The 17,333-nt window shown below is 38.6% G+C and overlaps 1 protein-coding gene across 1 annotated transcript in view; it reads left to right on the top strand.

Annotated features, from left to right (window-relative positions):
• The window catches only part of LOC108234188 (furin-like protease kpc-1), a 237,756-nt gene that overhangs the window by 2,687 nt on the left and 217,736 nt on the right, over window positions 1-17,333 (top strand). The window contains exon 2 of the mRNA XM_017413192.3: window positions 5,159-5,334. Within this exon, the coding sequence (XP_017268681.2) occupies window positions 5,164-5,334 (171 nt within the window). The 5' untranslated portion in view covers window positions 5,159-5,163. The remainder of the gene's footprint in view (window positions 1-5,158; window positions 5,335-17,333) is intronic.

Raw genomic sequence — 17,333 nt, 5'->3', positions numbered from 1 at the left:
GGGGAGGTGGACAATGTTTAGAATACAGTTTTGCAATTCATGAACACAAAACAGGCTGTGAGCTGCATAGCTCACTGGTTGTTTGGTCAAAAAAACATAACAATTCAGTGAGAAAGCAACTGAAAATTTGCCCTTTCTTGTAAGTTTTGAGTGGCCAACTAGTTTCTGACAGTTGCAGCTCAGTGAGATGCTGAACAAAGGACATTGTTCCAGAAGTCTTGTGGTTTATTGAAAAGCAACTTTGAAAACCTAATTCATGCTGGGTTTTTTTTTTTAGAGAGAGAAGAGGTTTTCTCCTCATAACTCTTTCAAACAAGCCATACTTGTTCAGTCATTTTTCTAACTGTCCTGTGAAGTTTATTGAACCTGCTAACTGAGGCCTGTAAAATCCCAGATGGAGCTTTTTGTGCTGTTTTGCAAATTCTCTAAGCATTGCGCGGTTTGACCTAGGGGTGAATTTGCTGGGACATCCACTCCTTGGAGGATCAAAACTTAGCCTAAATATTTTCCACTTGTTAATAATTGTTGTCTCTGCAGAATAATAGACCCTAAATAGTTTGGAAATTACCTTTAACCCTTCCCAGATTGATAGGCAACAATGATTGCTTTTCTCAGGTCTTTCCTACTTGGCATTGTGTTAATTAGGTTAGTTTTATTAGCAGCACCTGACTACTACTTTCCCTCCTAAATCCTGTGGCAGCAGCAGGAGTAAACTTAGTTTTTACACTCACAGCCATTCCATTTTGGCTTTGCTTTTGTTTAATAAATAATAACATAACAAATGTTGTTTGATTTTATTCACTTGAGCTTAGATTTAAATAGTTTTAAAATGGGACACGTAAAAATTCTAGTTTTGACAGAGGGCGTAGTGTCTTTTTCCCACAGGTGTAACAAAACTCAACTCAAAGACTTGAAAATCTTGAAAAGTACAGTAGCAAATGACCATAAAAAATTTTAATAACAAAAATGAAAAAACACCTGTGTTCATATATTTAAAAAATGTATAAAGGTTTAAAGCACTCACTATGGCTAATGTGAAATTCCTGCTATGTCTAAGTTATGGCTGACTAAAGATAAGTGTAGTTATTATTATTATTATTATTATTATTATTATTATTATTATTTTTGCTGTGATTTTCTTCTTCTCTGCTTTAAGTCAGTATCTCACTGAGTTGCAGTTGTTTGTGACTGTGAATGGGATTCATGTGGGAGTTTCCAAATTGACTCAGAACATTCACTCGTGTAAGTTGCAGGACCTCACTCTCGTCTTGCAGGAATTTTAAACATGTTCAAAAAATGAGCAACAAAATAGTCCCAGAGTCATTGGGGTTCTCTGTAACCCGTCTCAGAGCCTCTCAATTCTCAGAGTCGGAAAGTGTAAGAAATTGATTGGAGACAAAAAAAGAGAATAAATTGTGATCAAAGTGAGACAAGATTGAGACATAATTGAGACACTATGTGACTAAATTGCGATAGATAAATGTACACGTCATTTTTAAGAACGTTGCATAAATGGCGTAATTTATTTGCAGTTAAACGTGTCGTAAGTATCAATTCTTGTATAAAACAAGTGATAATTTGTTGCCAACAGTCGCAGCCCAGTAAGATACAGGCTTTATGGACCTCCCCCAAAACAGATGTTTGCCTGCACTCTTGTTCTTCATTACCTTTACCATAAACAAGCATAAAGTGCACCTTCACCAGTGTCAAAGACTTATAATAGACACAACTTTTAAACTTGACCTCAAAACTTCAATAAAGTAGTTGGGCAATAATCGGGACATCGTATAATAATATTTTCCCATGACTTGTAGTTTGACCTCTACAATGTTACCATTAACTCCTACTCTTTAAGAACTGTGGTCAGAGGCCGGTAATGACTTTGCATAATGAGTTACATTCTTCTTCTTCTTCTTTTTTTGTGCTAGGCCTGCTTTCTGAAAGATCTCTGTATTGTACAGGGGAAGAGTGCTAGTCTCTTTTATCTCTAGAAAAGAAAAAAAAGAACCCTCGTGGCTACAGTTTGATCAATTAAACTCCTGAAAGGACCCCCTCCTTTTCATTCCTCTGCCTGTGAGGAATATAAAGTTATCTGTCTTCCCAAGCGATATGAGGACGGAAATAAGTAGTTTGTCTATAAAAATGTCCAGGTACTTTATCAGAGTCCCAGTAGGCCCCGAGGCCCTGACACTGTTCGATGTGGCCCCCCTGTACTTCAGCTCCCTCCCTCTCTCCCCGTCTACTTTGTCTCTGCCAGAGGCCAGCTGCTTCATGGGTGGGGTGTACGCCGCCGGCCCCCCACCTCTGTGGAACTGACTGGGGCTTGAGCCCCAATCGAGGTTATCGATTTCAATCAGTGGCTTGGGAGATGGGAGCTGAGTGATGCTGGAGACTTTAAACAGTGGTCAGCTGGCTTGTTTGGGCTTTGACAGAAAGATGCTGCAGGAGGAGCCACTTTGTTTTTGATTAGAAGGCAGATAAAGACAGGCTGAATTCCTCTGAGAGAAATATCTTAATCTTCTGGTTTGGGGTTTTACTGTGTGTTAGTGGGTTGATTTCAGGTGGGGAGTTGCTAAAACAGACAACACATCAAAATAAAATTTGTTGTTGTACACAAACAGCAACACTGGGATTTCCATCAGCAGTTTTGCAGCAGCAGGTTTTCAAAAAAAGAAAAAAACCTGCATTCAAAGAAGTGCATAACAAATATCTATATGATCAGTTTAAGTCTGCAAACACAGATGTTGCAAAACAGTAGATGAAATTAACAGTTGTTTGTCTTTTTGTAAATCTATTCACATTTTTTATTTAATGTTTTGGTCATGAAATACATAAAAATGCAAAATAATTCAGTTTTCCAGATGGTCAAGTTACTTGTTTTGTTAGTTCAGCAGCAAAAAGGTGAAACACGTATGGTTTAATGTTGCTAAGCACTTACTGTAAGGAGGGCATTTCATATTTGACTAAAACCAAAGCTAAACAATGAATCCTAGCATTCCTTGAAGGAATGCATATCACCCGCTGCTTTTCATGCCCGAGTTTTAGACTAAGATCGTCTTATGGTAAGAAATGATAAAGTTGTTCTTGTTGTGGTCAAAACTTGAAACTAACGTTATGTGCTGTCTCATGTGATATTGTGGGATTTTGGAATATTTTTTGGGGATGACTGTCAGCTAATTTTAGCTCAGTAACTAAAATTAATTGAGTTATAGCTATTTATGTGTAGGCTAAGGTTAATTAGCTGTGGGTTCCATCTTGAATTTGTTAAATTCCAAAAGTTAATTAGTTGTAGACGTACATCCAGTGATTACTATCTTAAAGTTCCAATAAAATCCATCCAGCGGTTCATGAGATATTTTGCTAACAAATATACAAAGTTGATTCCAATAGTAAGACAGTGTAAGCTTTAACCATTTTTCATCCTCGCATCCTTCTGATTGTCTGTCAGGTGTTTTACATGAAGAGCAGAGGCCGATAAGTGTGAGATGACAACTTTTTGTTCCATCACATCACAAGAAAGCACGCACGCGCGCACACGGACTGATAACGTTCCCGTTTTGCTTAAACAGGGAAGTTAGTTCACACAGTGTGAGTGCTGCAGTTTTTCCTCCTCTCAGAAGTATTTGCATCAACGCCAGGAGATTAAACGTGTGGGTTGGGAACTGGAGAGAGCGTGCTGTCTCGCTTGGGGCTCCCCCCCACCCCACCCCCCCTCGATGCCAGAGTTCTGGTTTTCAACGCGCGGGGTGAGAGATTTCTCCTGGACGTTTCAGGCTGTGTGGCTACAGGTGGGTGGTTCACATCACGTAGGTGGGAGCCACTGTGGATTTTATGCAAAAGTACAGAGGAGGTGGCTGTGGGCAAACTGTATCACAATCACCAGTGTTCATTACGCTGCTGGATCTCGCACTATTTAAACTCATTTATGCACTTAGATGGTATTTAAAGGATAATGGTAATATTTGTAGGTGTTTTTCTACATATATAAATATCAGTAAAGTCAGTTTTATAGCAAAGAAAACAAGAAAAGAAGAGTGAGGATATATTCTGTGCTGATAGACACCGATACACATCAGCCTGCTGTGGGACGATGATGTCACATGTTTAGTGTTGAAACATAATTGCTCATAAAATGACAAGTTTTTTTTGTGATTTCAGTCATTTAATCAGGTTTAGTCACACCAGCTTCAGTCAGGCTTTTTAAAAATTATTGTCTGATTATCTTTGGGTTTTGGACTATTGGTTAAAGAAAATTTGTAATAAATTGAAAATTTTTCTAATTCCTTACAAGAAAAGTGAAAGAGATGCAGCAATACTTACAATGTTTTTGTTTACTGTCTGACATAACTTTACAAGTTTTGCAAAAAGACTCATGCAGTTTGGTATGGTGGTAGCTGAGACTGATCGCACAAGATCTGTGTCTAAAACTTTCACATTAACAATTGGAATCAACTCTGTCTGTCAGCAAAATATCTCATGAACCACTGAGTGAATGTTAATGAAACTTTCAGAAAGGGATCACTGAATGTGCATATATACCGTATTAACTTTTGAATTCAATCCGATTTAAGATGGTCGCCAAAGCCAACTTAGAAAACACAGAATTGGGTTTAATTCAGTCAATTTTACAAATATTAAGCTCAACATTTGATGTGGTTGGGCCAAGAATCATTCCAACTGTATTCTCCAAGTACTAACAGATCACATGAGATATTGCAATATTGCATAAGATTGAGATTATTTTCAAGTTTAACCAACATGCCTATAACTCCATCATTTCCTAAAAGAAGATGATTTTTGTCTACAACTCTGGCATGAAAGATGGCGGCGATATGCATTCTTTCAAGGAATCCTAGGCCTTCAATTGTTTATTATAGTTTGATTATGTTAGGGTTTTTGTTGGTTGAATAAAACCTAAATATGAAATAAATTGATAAAATTCATAAGAAATCAATGAATCATATAGATAAGTAAAGCTGTAATAGTGGCAGTGCTTTTTTCTTTTTGAAACAATTTTATGTTTTATAAAAAGACTCATAAAGAGGGTTAAACATTATTTAGTGATAAATACTGTGAGGCGTTTGTATCCTAAAACCTACATGAAAGGCATGAATAGGTTTATAAATCTTCCTCGCTGTTTGCTTCTCTCCTGTTTAAGGCTTGATGTTCTTTGCACTTGTGCTGCTGTGTTGCTGCCTGCTGCAGAGGAAACATGTGACCACAGAGGGGCATCGTGGGACCAACCGCCATGTCTTCTACGCCGTTCAGATGGACGGAGGCACCTGGGCTGTCAGAGCTCTGGCCGAGCAGCACGGACTGGAGTTCATACAACGGGTCAGTGCATGTTTAAAACTCCTGTTATTGCCTCCACCTACGGGGCTGCAGCTGCAAAATCCCGTCACTGAGGGGCTTTTTTTTTTTTTTCTTTTCAAGAGCTGCCAAAGTGCTGACTTCTATTTCCTACTTGAGAGATATCTGACTTTCATCAAATTACAGCAGCATTTCTGAATATTTTATATCTGATCAAAGACGCGCAGGGTAACACACACACACACACACACACACACACACACATATAAGAAGCCACATAATATGCTCCCCCCAAAAAAGAGGAGACTCATGCACATGTACACAAAATTATCTGCAGCCAACTTGTCTAGTCTGTGAGAAATTCTCATATGTGGTGACGGCTCCAACTGAATGCCGCTGGAGATGATTGGGTCTTTAACTGTTTGCCTGAGTTTTAATCTGTCATGCTGAAATCTTTCCATTTCTCAGAGGACTAGATGTGATTTATCCACATCAATACTCCAAAGGTTACTTTGGTTGTTGAATCTTAAAGTGTGTCAGCTCTCTTAAAACTGTTCCCGGTTTCACATGAAATGAGGCCACGAGGCAGGTCTGGGTTAGGTGTGTTCAGTTCCTTCTGCTGTTAGGAAAAGTTCAAGAAAGGAGTTCGGAGGCATGAGATATTTAGACATGATTCCTTTAAAAGAGTTATTAATTAACACCTATTTCTGCTTTGTTCTTTTGCAGTTAGGGAATTAGAATCAAATTATTTCTTTAACTTATCCTCTAGAAAAAGTAAGAACTTTCTAAAGAACGCAAGTTAATGGGATATCTTGTTGTATTTAATTAAACACTGCTTAAGGAATTCATTGTGACGGTAGCAGATGGTGCAGTGAAGCACTTAGATGCTTTCGATAATATGAAAACAGCGAAAATAACTACTAAATTGTAATGTTGAACTTTTTCCTTTTGAAACAGTAATGCAAACTACTAACTACTAATGCAGATACTTTCTGAAATGCCAAAATACATCAACGCTCTTCCATAAAGCAATTAAATAAACAATTGTCAAATAAAAAAAATTAACAAGTTTTATTTGTTGTTTCTAAAAACTTTCTTGTAAACGCAACACAAGATGATGTTTCTATTGCGAAGTATGTCTGAGCTGCAGAGCTCCAAAGGTAGGTTTTCTCATTTGTTTCACTAAAAAACATTTATGTTTATGTGGATTTTTTAAAACTTATTTTATTTATTTATATGCAGATTTTGCTTATGCTGTATGATACACTTTTATCAAACGTCATATCATATCTGTTGACGTATTTTTTGTATGGGTTTTCCCAAACTGTGGGGGGAGTTAAAAATCAAAAGTTGTGACAGAAAAAGAAGAATAACCGTTGAATAGTAAGCAGAAAGATTTGTATTTTCTGCGAAAAATCGATGTGAATGCTGAGTGCAGAATGACCTTGCTAAAATTTGTTGAAGAAGCAGAAACTGAAATGTTCCACTTCCTCACATTCAAAACAAAAGGAGAGTTTGCAAAACAAAAGCAACAAGCTACAACCACCAGAAGAGTAGCTAAAAGCTAAAACGAGCAAATCATTAGCTACAGTAAAAGCTAAAAATGAAGCAAGTTTGCTGAAGATTTCAAAGAGCACAAAGATTTTTTCAAAGATTTGAAAAACTCTCATTGCATATCTATGAGAAAAAAATGTAAATAAATTAAAATATTTCAAAAGCCAAAAGTCATAGCTGTAGTGTCCTGAACAAGCTGAATCTTTTGATAGCCAAATGGTTGAACTAGCTGAAAGTGTGCTGTCCCAAAAAAAAAAAAAATGGAAGAAGCTATAAACAGGAACACAATGGTGTGAATGCTGACTCTGCACACACACAGTAAGGTGCTTCAGATCTTATGCACCTGCACCATTACCCAGTAAAATCTTTTGATTTTATCTTTTAAAAGTCCATAGATTTGTATGTAAATACTGTATTCTGTGACATACAGATGAAAGATTGGTCCTCACTCCCCTAAACGCCCCCCAGCCAGAACGTCAAAAGTGTTGTGAGCATCATGGTGGCAGAACGTGTTGGTTTACCAAAACTGACATCCACATCGCGATATTCGACAATAACATCACAAATCCTAATGCAGCCCTTGTGTGAAGATCTTTTCTTTTTGTTCAGTCATACAGTCACTCTGAGATTTATTGACGTGCGACTGGAAGGCGTGTGTGCAGTTTGACAGCGCTGACTGGAGTTATTGGGAGTGTAGCTGGCCCGGTGTGAGGCTGTGTGCTTCATTCTCTCTGGGGAGTGGGGACGCCAGCTCATTGTAACCTTGGCCCTGCTGCTCTGCTGCTGCTGCCGCCGCCGCCTGGATCATGAATAAAACATGTCTTTGACCTTTTATCAGGAGCGTATTGGACAGTCCACCCTCGTGTCTCACTCTCTGCCTGTCTCTCTCTCTCATTGTCCACTGTGTATGCACACATGAGCACTCCTGCTTTTCCTCTGTTGTTTTTGTTTTTTTCCAAGTCATACTTCCCTGGATAGTCCCTGGATACAGTTTTAACAAGAACTTTTCCCCTTTCTATAATTTTTCCTATTCTTACACACAGATTATGGTTGTATGTATTTATTCCTTAGAGGTAAATCAGCTACTGCAGTTCAAACTGCTCAAATGGATGCAGGATGCAGTAATGGAATCCAAAAGTTGCATATTGCCAAGGATCTAGCAGGATCTAGCAGGGTTCTCTAAACGTGTCCATCCAGTAATGATAAATCCAGGGATGAGCTCAGTCAGTCCCCCCACCAGGTCCAATCTGCTGACTGGCTTCCTTTGCACGCCTGTCGCCAGAGGGTGATGCTAAATGTCAGCGACACTAAATCGCCTTTAAGTCAAACCTGTTTTAATTGTGGCACCTGTGATTTGCGCTTTTCGTGCAGCAAATATTGTGCATCAAGAGGAAGCCGAGGCTTTACAATTTACTGTGATATACTGCGTAGTTAAAAAAAAAAAAAAAAAAAAAAAGCCCAAAACATTAAAGTGGAATGAAAAGTGTGACAAGCCCAGTGCCAGCTTGGGAGGATTGTGATGTTTGCTGGCATTCCCTCTCTAATGCCGCGTGAGTGGAGTGGGAATCAAATGTCTCCGTGCTGGCACTCAACATATTGTTGGTCTTTTTGATTTAGTGCACAGCATCCAGGAAAATGTCAGCGCATGTCTTCATTGTGCAGACTTGACATCTCCATTTTGTAACGATGAAATGGAAAAGAAAAACTAAGCAAAATACCTGAGATGATGCCTTTATGCCACACGGACAGATTTACTGTGATGTATTGTTGTTGGTTTTTGCAGATGTCTCTTTTAGCGGCAACAGATTAAAGCCTTTCCTGTTCGTCTTTACATGTTTTTTTTTTTTCTTTTATCTCATACATTTTATTTTGAGGATTATAGAAAAAGTCATGCTTGTAGTGTGTAAAAATTCCTTTAAATTAAAGTATTTCTTGAAGGAATACATATCCTCCGCTGCTTTTCATGCTGGACTTTTAGACGAAGATCATCTTATGAAAAATGACAAAGCTGTAGCAGTTTTGTTCAAATCTCATGCGATATCACCCTCAGAGTATTTGCTTTGAATAACTCTCAGCTACTACCACATCCAACTTTAGCTCAATATCTGTAAACTAACTGACTTAAGTCCATTTTTGTGTTGGCTAATGTTGATTAGCTGTGGTGCCCATCTTGATATGGATTGACACCAAAGGTTTATCAGTTGTAGATGTATATCAAGTGATTACTTTCTGAGAGTTTCATTAAAATGAATCCTGTAATTCAGACAAAAGGGTTTCCTTTCAGTGGTTAATGCTAAAGATTTAGACAATACGCTTTTGCAACATGGAGCACTTGGAGTATGTGTTCTGAATGACTCTCAACTACAAGCACATCCAATGTTAAGCCAATATCTGTAAAATTTACTGAATTATTGACATTTTTGTGTTTTCTAAGGTCAGACGGCTGTGGCAGCCATCTTAAATTCAGTTGGCTCCAAAAGTGACTAGGTTGTAGAGGTACATGTGCTGATTGTTTTCTGAGCGCTTCATCAAAATCCACGCTATAGTTAATGAGATATTTTGCTAATAGACTGACAGAATTGACTCCAAATAGTTAATTGCTAAATTTTAGACAAAGTTCTTGCAGAATCTGTTAGTGCTCAGAATATTTGTTGGGGATCAGTCTCAGCTACTACCCCACCAAACTTTAGGTCAATCTCTGTAAATAATAGTTGTGTTTTTTAAGCTTGGTAGGTTGCGGCAGGTGGTTTATTATAATTGAGCTGACTCCAAAATGGAATTAGTTCTAGATGTAAGTCTCAAGTTTTCACAACATTTGTTAAGGAGTTCATGAGATATTTTGGTAGCAGACAGGCATATAAACACACACACACACGCAATCAGGTAAAACATTATTGTCCACCTGTGCATTTTGGTGGAAAGTAACAATTAAATGGTAAATTATTTTGTTTCAAAGCAGCAAAATGACTGTATTATCATATGTTGTTAGGGCTTGTTTCCAACCCTAGTTGCTGTATTGTGTGTGTGCGTGCGTGCGCCATCATTACAAATGTGTAAGAAATGCTCTAACTGTGCAGGTAATGGTTGCAGGAGTTCACACACCCCTGGCAAAAAGAAAAACAAGCTGATCTCCATCTAAAACGGATCATTTTCTGTTTCTCTTTATGTGAGCGCCGAACAACAGCGCGGCGTCTTGATATTACATGTTGATAAAGCTCGCAGGCTTACTCACATTACAGCCGACCTAGTTTTAAATTGCATCCCATAATGCCGCATTGTTTACACGTATTGTTTCTTGCTCAGTTAAGAGTTTGCAAATCCGATTAAAGGCAGATTAGGTCTGTGGTTTTCGTTGCTTTTATTCAAGATGAAATCACTGCTTTACAAGAATTAAGTTCCCCTGTGTGTCTGTCTGTGTGTGTGTGTATAAGAGAGGGAGAGAGATTGTGTGTGTGTGTGTATGCAGCATCTGTGCTGAACTCTGACTTCAGGAAGTCCCTGATCTCCAACCAATGGTGAGAGGCCTCCCCTTCTCTCCACTGAGGTGGAATACTGCCGGCAGATTAGCATGTCATTACCATATCGTTAGCATAACATTAGCGCGGCACAGCTTGGCTCACTGTCTGCGGACGCCGTGCTATCAGCTCATCAAGAGATTCAAACCTCAATCTGCTCCATGGTTCATACCCCCCCCCCCCATCCCCGCTCTTCCTCTGTACACTCGAGGTGTGTATTCCATCTGAGTAAAGAATTGAGGCAGAGCGCCTGATTTACCAGCTAAATGAAATCACGCAAACGCTTCTCGATCAGCTGGGGCTACTGGGCTACTGTCCTATATTCGCATGTCTCCTTCACTGAGTTCCTACCCGGTTCAGTGTTTTTATCACCTGCCACACAAGGCGAAGGGACAATGTTTTTGCCCGTCCCTGAGTGCGTGTGGTTGTTTGTCTGCACCGTTAGTAAAATATCTCATAAATCACTGAATGGAATTTTAGTGAAACTTTTAAGAAGTAATCACTTGGTTGACATCTACAACTGATTAACTTTTGGAGTCAACCTAAAACAAGATGGCTGCCACTGCAAAGCAATCTTGGCAAACACAGAAATAACAATATCTAAGTCAATTTCCAAAATATTTGGCTAAAATTTGGTTTGAGAGTAGTTGAAACTCATTGCTAACTTATATTTTCAGCACTAATTGATTGCACAAAATCTGGATCTGAAACTTTGCCAGTAGGTATTGGAATCAGCTGTTTTTCAGTAAAATATCGCATAAACCACTCAACTGATTTTAGTGGAACTTCCAGAAAACAATCATTAGGTTAACATCTACAGCAAATTAACTTTTGGACTCAACCCAATTCAAGATCATTGCCTCAGCCAACTGACTAAAGGAAACTAAAAAGGGCTATAGCTCAGCCAGATATTAAGCTAAAATCGGACGTGGTAGTAGCTGATAGTCTTTCACAACACATTCTCTAAGTGCTAACAGATCACATGAGATTGCATATAATGGTGTTTTCAATGTTTCACTAAAATGGTTACAACTGAGTCATTTCTCAACAGAAGATGAGCTTAGTTTAAAACTCTGACATGAAAGCCAGACGACGAAATGCATTTTTTTTCAATGCTAGGCCTTTAATTAAACTTCAATCAAAGGTATGTCAGGCTTTTCTTTGGCTGCATTACTTTAGACTGTTTTGACCAGGTGTGTGTGTGTGAGTGTGTGAGTAGGTGCATTGAGCAAAAGGAAAAAGGCTAACCTGCCACTATCTCCTCCCTCGGCCCTTTTTCACATGTTTCTGTACCGTAGGGCACTCAGGGGTGCCAAAAGGGACACCAATCCTCTAATGGTCGGGAGCGAGGGCCCATTCCATTAGTCAGGGGGCCCAGAGTTCATTGCTGCTTCTCAGTGCGAGGAGGGTGGACGAGGAAGCGAAATGGAAGCAGGTGTTGGCCGGGGGCAATACAGAGGGCAACGCTGCTCCAGCTGCATGCTGGGAAATGCAGCACTTATTTTCTCTCTCATCCCCACTCCTCTGCTGCCTGTTTCTGTTTCCTCATGCATGTGCAGAAACACACACACACACACACACACACACACACACACACACACACACACACTACCTCCCTATCACCTGCTTTTGTCCCCAATTTCTTTCATTCCAGAAAGCTTTCCTCCATTTTCCTTATCTCTTTCTTTCTTTCTTTCTTTCTCTCTCAGCCTCACACACTCACTCATGCCTATCTCAATCGCTTTAATTTTCCCTTTGCTTACTGCCCTCCCCACACTCCATTTTTTTTTTTTTTGCACATACCTCACTTTCATTTGTAAAAGGAGAGAGGACCCAACTATGTGAGGAAGATGTGGTTTCCCTCCCAGGCGGGAAACTCCGGCAGGACACAAAGGTAAAGCAGGAGAAGAAGAAGGAGGAAGTAGAAGGTGGTAGGAGGGTGGAGGAGAGCAGAAATTATGCTCCAACTCCGTCTATTTCTCTCTGTGGGCTTAGATGATGTATGGCTTCAAAGGCCACATGTTGGCCGTGTGATGGATTAAAGCACTTTGTAGGAAAATTACTGAGAGCGCCTCGGCACATCCGAGTCTGGCCCTTAATAAAACTCTCTTCAATATTGAAATGGGGAGAGAGAGAGAAGGAAACACACAGAGATAAAGAGGATAAAAGATGATGGTGGACAAAAGAACGGTGGAGAGAAAAGCACACAAACACACACATGTACCATTTTCCTGAATGTAATCCTAGAAAAAAAGAAATTACTGTTTTCACTGTAATGCTTATCTTATTTTACGATACATTACACAAACAAATGTTACAATATGTTACAGATACTGAGATAAAATTTGGTGTGGCAGTAGTTGAGACTGATCCCCAACACATATTCTGAGCACTAACAAATTGCACAAGATCTTTGTTTACATTTTTGCCGTCAACTATTTGGAGTCAACTCTGTCTGTCCACTGGACAGATTTTAATAAAACCTTTAGAAATTATTTATTGGATGTACCGCTACAACTGATTACCTCCACCAAGCAGGTTGTGTTTTTGGTAATATTGGTTGATTTGTTTGTCCGTCTGTTAGCAAGACCACCTAAAAAACAGACTTTGATGAAGTTTTTACAAAATGTTGGTGCTGTCACAAGAGACACTTGATTAACCTTTGGTGGTGATCTGGATTACAATCCAGATCTAACTATGATGCTGTGACCTTGGTAGAGGTTTGAGCTCTCCGAGTGCTTCTTGAAACTGACCCAAATAAAGATGGCCATCACAATGGTTTGACTTTAGAAAACACAAAAATGGTTATAACTCAGCTAATGTTAAAGATGTTGAGCTAAATTTTGATGTTGTAGTAGTCATTCACATTACATACTTGAAGCGCCACTCGTGTGAGATTTTTGCTTTAAACTCTAGCAGTAATTGTTGAAGTCAATCCTGTTTGTTAGCAAAATTTCTCATAAACCGCAGGATGGATTTTAATGAAACTATGGATCTAACTTTAAAATTGATTTACTTTTGGAGTCAATCTAATTCAAGATGGCCATTACAGTTAATTGACCTTAGCCAACACAAAAATGGCTATAACTGTGGTGATTTGGCTTTTCTGGTTTCTGTTTTTGTTTTGTTTCCTATTTTTAGTTATCTGGTTTTTGTTTTCTTCTTGGTTCTGTCCTCATGTTTGTGTTCTCATTTCCACTCTCCCCCAGTCATTCATTTGTCTGTTAGCCACGCCCATCTTCACCTGTCCCGAATCAGTAATCATTTTACCTGTTCCCACTCACCTCATTATCCGCAGTCTTAAAAACCCGGTCACTCTTCCCATACCTCGCTGGGCCATTGTTTGATGTAGTCTGTTTAGTTGCCCTCGTGCTGTGTTCCTGGTTTCTGTCGGTTCCATGTTTGTACTTAAATTTAGGTTTTGTTTGGTTGCTGCCACGTCAGCATTTTTGTTTTTGTTTATTCTCTAGTTGAATAAATTAGTTTCTTTTCCTTTACTATGAGTCTGCATTCTGGGTTCGCCTTAGTCTCCACTGTTCCTGACAATAACTCAGACATCAAATTTTAGCTCAATGTCTGTAAAATTGACTGAGTATCATTCTCAGACAAAACAAATAAAAAAAAACCTCGCCTCTTTGGAGCTCTACAGCTCCTTCATAGTTCACAGTGAAAACATCATTCAAAGTTTAAATGGGTCCTGGAAAGTTAGACTTTACATGACTGAACTGACATTTTAGTGTCTTTTATGGTTTTTATACAAGCAATTTATATAACTTTGTGAGCTTTGTGTATTCCTTTTTGACATGGGTGACAACCACCCCTTACTGTTCAGGGATTTCTGTTTTTAACACACCCGATAGTTTTCACACAGTAATTGTCTGTTTGAGGCGTAATTTCTACTTTTCATTTCTGTCTGCTTGTCTCATAAACACTGCTGTCAGGGAGTGACAGGCATGTGTGGTTACCATGGTGACCCTGATGGGCCACTGATCTCGGTGCTATTTACACATCTTATACAGTTTATGCATCAAAATGTCAACATTTTGTCAGTTTAGATTGTTACGAAAGTAAATCCCAAATTACTATTGAGCTTTAGAGAAGAAAGTTGATGGTGTTGGAATTTCAAGCAGTAGCTGCAATGACACCAAAATTTCTTCAGAAATGTTCAATTTTTTTCTGTTTTATTATTGCTCTTAATTATATCAGTTTTTTATAGTGATTTCTTCTCTTTACCGAGATGAGCCCTAGGAAAGTATCATATTCAACAGCATCACTAAATAACTTCATGTGGAACAAGTTTATATTAAAGATCCCAGTGATGGCCAAAATTACCAAAATTCAAATTTGTAATGTAAGTTTGAATTATTTACTATTTTAAATAAAACAAAATCTCTGATCATGACGGCTGGGAAACTTTAATAAATTACTTATACATGCAAAATATTAAACATGCTGGAGCTACACACAAATCTCAAGCTTAAAGTCTCCCGAACAATGGTTTAGTCTTCTTTTTATGTCCACAGACCTCTCTCTTTCTCTGGGAAGCATTCCAAGGCTGGAACTGATTCCAAGTTTTGTCTCTTTTATAGTTCACTCTGACCCAGCTTCTGTCCAGGTCAAACACTTTTATTGATTTATCTGCATGCAGATACATAAAAAACTTTTTTCCTGAAATAATAACTTTGTGCAATACACAAAAACAGGGTAAGTGACATTTTTTTCCACGCATGCTCATATTTTCTCTGTATAACCATGCAATGATTTACTTCATTTTCCATCCATCCATCCATCCATCCATCCATCCATCCATCCATCCATCCATCCATCCATCCATCCATCCATCCATCCATCCATCCAGCCAGCCAGCCAGCCAGCCAGCCAGCCAGCCAGCCAGCCAGCCAGCCAGGACTGTGCAAGAGGCGGGGTCCACCCTGGACAGGTCACAAGTCCTTCACAGGGACACATAGGGACTATTCAACTCTCACTCACACCTAAGGACCATTTCGAGTTACCAATGAACCCAACGTGTGTTTTTGGTTCGCTGTTCTGCCCTACTTTATTTGCCAATTTATATAATAATTTGACGCCAACAGTAACATTGCAATTGGTTGCTGTTTATTTAGGGATTATTATTTTTTAAACCCCATCAGTGGGTAAATTTTGTCATTTCAAGTTGGACCAATTTAAGTTTTCACACCGTACCCCTTTCGCTGTTGTTGCATTTCCTGCCAGTACTGTAACCAACGAGGCTTAACCACTCACCCCATTTAGCCCCCTACCATACCCTTTCATCATCTAGCCCCCCTCTTCCATTTACTGTTTCCTGTTTTTCCACAGTTGAGCCCGTGGAGTCCTCAGCCTCTGTGGGGCTGTCAGCGAACACACAAGCTGCTGTTTTCTCCATAGGGTGGACTACCTCACACAGCTCTCACACACTGCCTCAGTGGCTCTGGATGTCTGTGCTTGTTTTTGTTCATGCTTTTTCCATCCATCCCTCCCTCCCTTCAGTTGTGGTTTTCTTGCTTTCTAGCAGCGTGTCATGAAACTCCTGTAGATGACACTGAGAAGACTCAAAGTCCGACTCTGAAGTTCACAGACTGTTGTAATTATCAGTGATATTTAATTAAAAAAATAAACAAATAAAAAAAGGAAATGTGCTTTGATTTTTAGATTGAAAACGATGGTAGCTTAGGATTTGTGTTTATGCCAACACATAGTGTTTTTTTAATGATGTAATCAATAAATCAGCTTGTAGTTGGGATGTTGTGATTACTGTAATTACAATAAGTGACTCGGTTCATGTTGGGGTGGTTGTAGAGTAGCTCCTGTTTTCCTTTGCAGTGTCATAGTAGAGGTTGGTTGCTTAGTTTAGCAATCAGAGCAATCATTACACACTAGTTATTTGTAAGTATTTATGCATAAAATGCAAGCATTGTTGCATGTGTAGGCAGTTGGAATGATTAAAACAAAAGAAAACTTGTTCTGCCACGTTTCACCATATGTGGACGACTGAGACATGCTGCTGAAACGACTTCTATCCAAAAACAAAAGTCAAAGTGTACGTGTCTCATGACTGTCTTATATGGAAAAAAAGTTCTGTCTGTGCGCTGACAGATTGTTTAGGAATGAAGTTGTTGACACACAATGTTATTTAGAAGCTTGAAACTGAAAATCTATTCATGGTTGTTTTAGTATGTTTTTCAAAATTGAGTAAAAAAATAAAAAATGAAATAAAAGCTTTCCTTAACGTGAATCTTTTACAGTAAGTTTAACTATCACTGAGCAAAGGACATTTAAAACACAGCTCATTATAAGTCTTTTAGGACCATTAATTAGTGTTTTGGAAAAATTGCATGTCAGAAGGTTTTATTAACCTCTAAACCCTTGGGGCAGAGATTTTTACATTTTCTATGAATCTCTGTCCTGAAAACCAGTTTTTCTGCCACATTTCATTTTTGAAACTTGATCAGATGTTTTAACCAATGAGTGGAGTGACAATACTCAGACCATGATTAAAAATCACCAACATATTCTTGATAATTTTTTTGAATATATTTCTCACTTAGTCATACCCTATTTTGAACGCTTTGTATATTTGGCATCTTTATCATGTGGAGGTTTGTTGTATTTAAAAAAAAATTCCACTATTTATTGCTCACTGCTGAAAAACGAGCTATGATGTTTTTTTGCCTGTGTCTGCGTGTATATATGTCTATCTATTAGTAAAATATCTCATCAACCACAGAACAGATTTTAATGAAACTCTCAGAAACTTTTTATTGGATGTACATCAATCAATCAAAAAATCAATCAAATTTTATTTGTATAGCACATTTCAGCAGCAAGGCATTTCAAGGTGCTTTACATAATTAAAAAACAAAATAAAAACAGCATGTGACAATGAATAAACAGTAAGAAAGAGACAAACATCAAAAACCCGCACTCTAACCCTAA

Source organism: Kryptolebias marmoratus, linkage group LG16, assembly GCF_001649575.2.
Source record: "Kryptolebias marmoratus isolate JLee-2015 linkage group LG16, ASM164957v2, whole genome shotgun sequence".
Classification (NCBI taxonomy): Eukaryota; Metazoa; Chordata; class Actinopteri; order Cyprinodontiformes; family Rivulidae; genus Kryptolebias; species Kryptolebias marmoratus.
Note: the sequence above shows the minus strand (reverse complement) of the source record. Positions and strands in the feature narration are given on the sequence as shown.